General features: G+C 34.6%; 2 protein-coding genes across 2 annotated transcripts; both read left to right on the top strand.

Moving 5' to 3' along the window:
- The first annotated feature begins 862 nt into the window (after positions 1–862).
- On the top strand, positions 863–2,996 carry LOC107862024 (amino acid transporter AVT6E). Its single transcript, XM_016707459.2, has one exon. The coding sequence runs from the start codon at positions 1,146–1,148 to the stop codon at positions 2,562–2,564; it is 1,419 nt and encodes a 472-aa protein (XP_016562945.2). The 5' UTR covers positions 863–1,145; the 3' UTR covers positions 2,565–2,996.
- Positions 2,997–7,775: 4,779 nt separating this feature from the next.
- Positions 7,776–9,111, top strand: LOC107862023. The gene has a single exon (XM_016707458.2). It carries the CDS (start codon positions 8,271–8,273, stop codon positions 8,829–8,831), a length of 561 nt encoding a protein of 186 aa, XP_016562944.1. The 5' UTR covers positions 7,776–8,270; the 3' UTR covers positions 8,832–9,111.
- Positions 9,112–9,207: the final 96 nt, after the last annotated feature.

The raw sequence follows: 9,207 nt of genomic DNA, 5'->3' as shown, positions 1-9,207 counted from the left end.
CAAGGAAAGTAAATCTTAATATCGAAGAAATTAGCTGTTGATAACTTGTATATCAATTTTTGTCTCCCACCACCCACGCATTCTTTTAGCAAACTTTTTAGGGGGAAAAGGATAAAAAAAAAAAGTTAAAAATATGTACTTGAAGGAAAATCCTTCCAACTAATCAAGCCGAAAAAATTTACTCACACATAATATAGGTATGACATTAATGTATAATATGTATTTTCATATAAATATTGTCAATTAATATAAATCTCCATCTTATTTAAATTGTTACTTCTTTTATTCTAAATTAATTGCCATACCAATTAGATAAAATTAACTTAATAATATAAAATTATTTACGATAATAAAAATGAATATGTGTAGTGAGACTATGTATAGAGAGCAACAACAACTCGAGGATCTTTTCACCTATTCTTCAGAGATTTAAATTATACATGTTGATAATACAATAAAACATTTAAATTATCAGTTTAATTTAATCTTTTATAACATATTACTTCTTACTCTTGATAATCAAAGAATTGTTTCGCCTTTTCAAAAGATTTAAATCATATATACTTGTCATAAGTGATATTTTTCGCACTCGATAATAAGATGATTTCATCCCATATCCTTCATAAAAAAAATTTAAATTTATATATACTCATAGCACAATAATTTTTTTACTTCATTTGCGTAATTTAATCTTTTATAGTAAATTACTTACTATTTATTCCAAGTTACTATACTAAAAATATTAACTATTAATTGTTTAAATAACATATTTATTTGCAATCAATTTTTTTTTTCCTTACATAAATTTTATTGGCTTGCATAAAAATATTAAACCATTTTTTTCCCATCAAGTAGGCTATTGGGCAGAAGCTTCATATAAGTCAACCAATAGGAAACTTGTACCAAATAATAGTAAAAAAAAACTTTTTTCTTTCTTCAAAATCTGAATTTTTCAATTTCTCCAAATCTGCCATTTTCGAGTTACAAATAAGCCGCTTCAACTTTGACTTCGACGATCTAGGGTTTTCTTTCTTCCTTAAATCATCCGACTTTAACGTAAGTTTTTTCTCGTATTTTTGCTACATAAATGTCGTGTCGTGTAGATGCATTTAATTATTGAATTGTAGATACCATTTCTGTTAGTAATGGATAGCAATTATTCGGCTATTTCAAAGGATTCTTTTGTTGAATTACAAGTTAAAGATGATAACTTTAGGGATAATGAGCCATTGAAAGCAACCCCCATTGATGATCTTGAAGCGGATGATATTGATTTGGATAATTTACCTCTTATTTTTGGTGAAAATGAATCTGGGTCTGGGATATATGGGGCGGTGTTTAATCTCACGACAACTATTATTGGGGCGGGGATTATGGCTTTGCCTGCTACAATGAAAGTTTTGGGTTTAGTTGTTGGGGTTGTTTTGATATTCTTGATGGGTATTTTGTCTGAGATTAGTGTTGAATTGCTTGTACGGTTTTCGGTTCAATGTAAGGCGGCGTCTTATGGGGAGGTTGTTCAGGCTGCATTGGGTAAAACAGCGAAGATTTTGTCTGAGATTTGTATTATTGTGAACAATGCTGGTGTTTTGGTTGTGTATTTGATTATTATTGGGGATGTTTTGTCGGGGTCGATTCGTCATATTGGGGTTTTTGATCAATGGTTAGGTCATGGAATGTGGGATCATAGGAGGATAGTGATTTTGATCATGTTGGTGGTTTTTCTTGCACCCCTTTGCGCGATGGATAAGATTGATTCGTTGAGTTTGTCTTCAGCTGCTTCTGTAGCTCTTGCTGTTGTCTTTGTTGCAGTTGCTTTTACTATAGCGTTTATTAAGCTTGTCGAGGGGAAAATTGAAGCTCCAAGGATGACGCCAGATTTCGGGTCTAAGAAGGCAATTCTAGACCTGCTTGTTGTGATCCCCATAATGTCCAACGCATATGTTTGTCACTTTAATGTTCAGCCCATTTATAATGAGCTTGAAGGCCGATCACCTCAAAAGATGAACCGTGTGAGCCGGATTACTTCCGTTATTTGCGTGTTGGTGTATGCTTCTACAGCAGTAGCTGGCTATTTACTTTTTGGGAAGGATACTGAATCTGATATACTCACCAATTTTGACAAGGATCTTGGCATTCGTTTCAGCACAGCGTTGAATTACATTGTTCGTGTTGGCTATGTTTTCCATCTGGTTCTTGTCTTCCCTGTCATCCATTTCTCCTTGAGGCAGACTGTGGATGCTTTGTTGTTTGAAGGATCTGCACCACTCACAGAAAGTAGGAAGAGGTGTCTGGCTTTGACTGCCATTCTCCTGGCACTCTTATATTTTGGGTCGACTATGATTCCTAACATCTGGACTGCTTTCAAATTTACGGGGGCCACAACTGCAGTTTCTTTAGGCTATACGTTTCCATCTCTCATTGCTCTAAGGCTGAGCAAACAAGGAAGTGGTTTGAGTGTGCGAGAGAAGATTTTGTCTTGGTTCATGTTGATATTAGCTATTGTAGTTAGCATTGTTGGAGTGAGTGGTAATATTTATAGTATTAGTAGCCAGAGTGATTGAGATTGCTCCTTTTCATACAGTGGGAAAGGCTTGTTGCCTTATTGATCCAAGTGAGGATAAGCTACTCCAAGTAAAACTTTCAGGTTCCAGACGGAACGCCTTGTGAAAATTTTCCACTTAAAAATCATTCTCTCTTTACCAGTCCATGTAGAATAGCAAGACATATCCATAGATGTTGAAGATTGATAGAACAGCGATGGAGGATTCATGGAGAGTTAGTTATTGAGAGTTATGTGGATTGCGGCAGCTGGTAAAGTCTGAATTCTTTTTGTTTTATTTGTAATTGTTAAAGGTGGCAAACTACATCTTCATATCTTTCTCTCCCCTTCCATACAGGGGTCAGTATACCATGTACAACAAACTTATCTTGTGAACACAATAATTGAATATTGATTCTTATAAGTACCTGAAATTTTGGAACTTGCTCCATAATCTGTACTCGTAGTAATATATTTTCTACGATACTCTTCTTTTTGTTGTCAAAATTGTTTTGAATTCTTCTAGAAGAAACAATTATTCTTGTTTCAGTTTTTCTTTTGTCTTACTATCTTCTTTGATCTGCTTAAAAAGACAAAAAGAATGTCTTTCTCTCTTGGCAGCCCGGTGCACTAAAGCTACCGCTATGCGCGGTGTCCGGGGAAGGGCTCCACCACAAGGGTGTATTGTACGCAACCTTACCTTGCATTTCCACCAGAGGCTGTTTCCAAGGCTTGAACCCGTGACTTCCTGGTCACATGACAGCAACTTTACCAATTGTCTTTTTTATAATTTGGCAACTCTTTAATTTCAACATCCCGCGGCTTGTGTACGACACAATATTAAAGGACATTTTGGAACATTATGCATATCTTTAGTTTAAGATCACACGATTCATAAGTCTTGTTTCCTTTCTTAAGCTCCATGCCCAGACAAAATAAGGCGTATGAACTGAAAGGGAGGGAGTACTTCTTTATGCTGTATAAATTCCACTATACTTGTTTTAAGGGATTAAGAACACTGCATCTACAATTCGGAATTGTAAAAGTAGATTGGCTTAAGGCAAGCTTGAATGGTAAGCCTTAGCTACGTATTCATGTTGCTGTGAGATCTCATGTAATATCGAGTATTAGTTGAACGTATGGAGACTCTGAGAAGTTGAACTGTTGTTCCATTAAGTGTTGTTGTTTTCCCCTTCCAATTTAAGTCAGTTTTCTTATTGATCCCTATATGTCATTTTCTGAAAATTTTAATTGATGACCAGTGCAACAAACACATAATCGATGAGAATGTTTAAGTTGTTGATGGTCAACTTTCAACTAGACATGTTTATAGGGAATTAGAGTGCTGCTATCTCTGAACTCCTTATGGTCGGAGGATAGATTGGATGAGGTGTGATATATGGGTACTTTCATGGATTATAAACCTTAGCTATGTCGCTTAATCACATTCTTTGAGATATGTAATATCTAGAATAATTGGAGATGATTCAAACAGTTGTCCAGTAAAAGATGTTCTTTTGCTTCTATCCAACTGGATTTTCAATTTGTTCTTTGAATGGCATTTGTGAATTTTTAATAGACGGCTCAAATTACAAACTCAGAATTCATCGGAGAGTAGTTTCTCCAGTTTACAGAAAATGAAATAGGTCAGTTTGAGTTCATTTGCTTGCACTTGCTTGAAGTGTCCTTCAAAGTTCTCCACACCTTTATTTCCTCTGTCATGCTAGGGTCATCATACCATGTACAATTAATGTCATAGATGAATGCACTAAATTACTGTTGTTCCTAAACTTCCTGTACATTCTAAGGCGTATTCGTCACCAGCAACTTAATGTTTATATATATATATATTTACAACTTGTTCTTGAAGATCCTTCTTAAATATGCCTGTACAAAGGGTATTATAGTTCTGCTGTACAAATTGTGCTGAACTTGTTTCTACTAATTGATGCTGCAATCTGTGACTATCATTTGTCAACTGTAGAGTGGCTTAAAGTTGAAAAAGAGATCTCAGGCGGCATCTTGAATGAATTGGAAATATGGAGGCTCTGGTAAAATACTGTAAAATCTAGTCTCTAGCTCAAATTTGCCCCATAACTTGATTAAATGAAAGCATAAACAATGTTACATGTCTTCAACATGATCCATGTATCTATGTCCTACTAAAATAAAAGGGCAGCCGGTACACTAAAGCTCCCCGCTATGCGCAGGGTTCGGGGAAGGACCCCACCACAAGGTTGTATTGTACGCAGCCTTACCTCACATTTTTGTCAGTCTGTTTCCAAGGCTTGAACCTGTGACCTCCTGGTCACATGACAACAACTTTACCAGTTACTCCAAGGAAGATGCTATGCTTTTATGCCATTAAAGTATCTTAGCTTATTAGAGACATGCTCTGTTGACTCTTTAACTTTGATAGGAAGATGACTCGTTCAATAATTCATACCATAAGGGAGGCAGCACATATACTGTAAGTCTTTGAGAGCTTATTCGACTATGACCTCTTATGCATTCATCGGACTCGACTTAACAACTCAGACTGGATTTTATAACATCAACAATATATTGCAGGATTCATCGTGACAGGAGCTTTGCTTTGATGCTAAATTAGTAATTGAACAATGATGTTCCTTTTGGAAGTTGTTAGAATTAATGAATAGCAATGGAGTAGACTTGAAGGTCAACAATAATATGTTATAGTTAGGGATCACTTTGTTTATTGATTTTGAATAAGCTGACTGAGTAGTCTCTTTAATTGTCTTCTCTTTTTTTCTTTTGTACTTTTTTGGTTAGTCTGCGATGTTGATGAAGTCCGCATGCCTAAACAAAGGTCCCAATGATCATAATCTATCATCTTTACTTAAATTTCAGTTTAAATCTGATTAAAGTTAGGTGGGAAGGCTGATTACCCTCAATGGTAACCTCTTGATTATGATAAACCTCGATGAAAGTTATAAAGAGTAATCATGATGGTTATTTTCATTTCTTAGATGTTGAAATTGATAAAAACAAACGCGCACACACATTTGGCCTTCTTAATTTACTTACCGATAAACTAACTAATTCCCTTGTAATCAACATCTTAGAGTAATAATAATATCCAAGCTTGTGATCTAATAGTCAACAAAGTGGGATGAGAGTCATAAGTTCTCAAGTTCGAAAGCCCAAAGGAGACAAAAATACTAGGTGATTTCTTGTCATTCATCCAAGCCTTAGTTACCCGGTATTTTTTTTCTGGTGGGAGGTCTGTGAAATTAGTCGAGGTGCTCCCAAATTAACCGAATACATGTGAGAGGTAGCAAGTACCTTGTGGATTTAGTTTGAGGTGTCGGCAAGTTAACTCGAACACCAAGTTATAAAACAAAATCTAACATTTTAGAATAGTTAAAATTTCTTAATTTACTGGTTACCAACCCCTCCTTTTTATTTTGGGTACTGTGGAAAGTAGCAACAAAAGCCTTAATATCTTTCTTAAGCTACATCGCTTAAATAGTTAAATCTGTCGGGAGATGAAACTTGATATTCGTAAACGCATTTCATCAAACGTGCCCTTCATTTGCCACGAAATTAGTACATCAATTTGCCTCCCATGGTATAGCTAAAAGTAATGAAAGGAATCTCTCTTTCGTTCAAAAACTATATCAAGCAAATAGAGTATAGACAATTCTTGTTGTAAATTTATACTATAAATTATCATCAAATCACCTTGAAATAAGGGAAGCTTTTCAATAGTGACAGAGGTGGTTGAAAACCTTCCGTTGCCTTTAAATTCCACATGTAGCATTATTTCTTGCATCTTGTTAAATTCTTCTTTCAGAATTACAAATTGCAAGTAAAAAAGATAAAATAGCATGATGGGCAATTGAGGATATTAAGACAAGATATATGTAGATTAATAGGATTAGGGAACACAAGCTTTTGTTTGTAACAAAAATTCCAAAGTGTGGGACAGTCCCACCATTGCCTTTTCACATGGTGAACAGTTCTCTCTAATATCCAAGATCAAATAATGAGGGGCATACATGCACAAAAAACCATTGTTGTTTCACAATCATCAGCATTTTTACATTTTGAAATGCAATAGTTGTTTGTTGGAATCTTCCAACAAGTCACATGATAGGAATAGTGGTTATCCTGATTAAAGTTCAAAAGGGAAATTATGTGTGTCAAGAACCTAAGGAGCATCTTATCTCTAGTTCAAATTTCACTGGAGTAAGAATATTAAGTGATTTTCTTTTCATCTGTCTGAACATTGATGAACAAAGTTGCCTGATACTTATGCTGGTAAAAAGTAAGTTAGCTTGCATACCGCAATTATCAATAACAAAAACCTAGGGAGCATCTTTTAGTTCAAGTTCAGAGAAACTTACTCTCCTTCCATTACTTTCATTTCAGTTTATGTGAGTATTTTCTTTAATCGATTAGAAAAAGAATGATGGCTAGCTGAATATGACAAAATATAATATATGACATATTTAAGGTCACGATTTAAGCGCTTTTAATTTCTTATTAATTATGTGGTAGGTTAAATTATGCCACATAAGTTGAATCAACTGGAGTAATTAGATCCCAATTCTTATTTAAAAGTCTTTCTTCATTTCAGATTTTTAAAAGAAAACCAAATAAAAAATTAAAATAATGAAGAAGACATGTAGAACTGGTCTACAGTCCACCCTTAGATAGTGACACATCAACTTTATCTTTTTGCGTATTATCTAAGTTTGTTTTATTAGTAAGTTGTAATATATATTGAAAATTAATAAGAGCCGGCTAAACACTAATTTGCAAAACTAAAATCAAGTCAAATCTCATTTAACATTATTATCCAATGCTTATCCTGTTGTACTGTCTTGAAGGTCAAATGATTTTTAATTTTTGTAATTAGCCAAATTATAATCAAGGTTGACTAATTAATAGGTAACAGAAAAAGTTTTGCAACATGAGAACTTATACAAACTGTTACTTGGAGCTAGAGGTTTATGTTTCCCTTTGCAAGTACTGTAAAAGAAGTTGTGATTGAAACTTGAAGTGATTAAGCAAAAGCAAGTAGGCCTAGTTGGTGATGGGGGTGGAGGTGACCCTGTAGACCAAAGACTATTCTAAACCGTGATTAATGGGCAAATAATTCCAAGAATTTCTTAATTTCTACTTCTAACTCTTTTGGAAGAGTCCTAAATCCCAAATTCACATTTTGGCCAATTCTTGGATGGAACATGGGGGGGGGGGGAATACAAATCTTTTTTCTTTTTATCATTTTCAGTATTCCAGTCAGCTTGCACATGTCTCAATTATCTACCATATAAAAAAAAATTAGAAAATATTTTTGCCTCTACTAAAATTTTAATCTAAAATATAATGATTCTCAATCTACTTTGTTAACCTCACTTTTTGTGCTTACTATTATCTTTTTCTTTTAGTCACTCTGAAGTTTCAACAACCACCTAGTTAAGCAAAGCTACACAGTGAATAAAAAGTGAAAGTCCAATATCTCAGCAACCAAAATTCACATCTCTTTAAGCCTTTATTTATATTGTATGTATACTATTATATATGTACATGTCTTCATGTCCACCTTCATTATCACCGCTCTCTTCAAGTCTTCTAAACATTATAATATGTCTTCATATCAACCTTCATTATAAACATTTCTACAACCCCTTCATTTTCCTCTCAAGCACACACCTAAATTCAGAGCAACCAAGCAAGCAAGCAAACAAACAAAAAGGCCATGGACTGGTTTTCTTGGCTATGCAAAACAGGTCTAGAGCCATCTCTTGTTTATGAATATGGCCTAGCATTTGCTCATAATGAGCTCGAATACGAAGACATTGTTTACTTCAACCACGAATTTCTCCAAAGCATAGGCATTTCCATTGGCAAACACAGGTTAGAAATTCTCAAACTTGCCAAGAAAGAAAAAGGTTCAGTTCCAACTTCCATGTCAAGATTTCTCCAAGTTATCAAACGCACAAAGAAGCGCTTATCGCAGCTCTTTATAGTGAAGTGGGGTCATAGCGAGGAATTAGCACTTGCTTTAGTACCAAAAAGCAATGGAAGTTCCAGATGGAAAAGCTCTATGCTGAAGAGGAACACAAGAGTTGCTGCAGCTAAGCAGAATCATTTGTTGCTCAAAAATGGGAGTTCAAATTTCAGTGCAGATTCAAGAATGAATAGTTTTTCTAGTCATAAGGTTAATAATGATGATAAAATGGGGGATGATTATTGGGGGTCCTGTGTAGTTGAAGAAATCAGGTGGGATACAATGTTTCAGAATCTAAAACCAACTTAACTTTCTCTTGCTTTTTGTTGATGTAATTTTCAACTATGAGAGATGGATAGAATTTCTTAAACTTTAATTAGATGTCTCAGGTTCGAGCTTCATATATGAAAAAATAAAAATGTATAGAAAGCTTGATGGACCTTACACAGCAAGGAGTAAGGGTTGGAATTTCTGTAATTTGATATTTGCTCAAAATATTTTTACCTCAGCGGTGGGCACAAGGAGAAAGCCACCCATGAATGTATAGTGTATAATTATCAATGAGATTACTTCAATGATTTTACTTGTTTCTTAAGTACTCCCATTTTTTATTTAATTCAAAGATCCAAAGATAGTGAATGATGCCGTGGAGGAAAAAAAATGACGTTGGGACATGTGAGTTTAA

The sequence above is a fragment of the Capsicum annuum genome, chromosome 3 (genome assembly GCF_002878395.1).
Source record: "Capsicum annuum cultivar UCD-10X-F1 chromosome 3, UCD10Xv1.1, whole genome shotgun sequence".
In the NCBI taxonomy this organism is placed as follows: domain Eukaryota; kingdom Viridiplantae; phylum Streptophyta; class Magnoliopsida; order Solanales; family Solanaceae; genus Capsicum; species Capsicum annuum.
This window is presented reverse-complemented; position numbering and strand designations above follow the sequence as displayed.

Bases quoted from the DNA above. Each gene is read 5' to 3' on its own strand.
- LOC107862024 (XM_016707459.2), top strand. From the start codon at position 1,146: ATGGATAGCAATTATTCGGCTATTTCAAAGGATTCTTTTGTTGAATTA.
- LOC107862023 (XM_016707458.2), top strand. From the start codon at position 8,271: ATGGACTGGTTTTCTTGGCTATGCAAAACAGGTCTAGAGCCATCTCTT.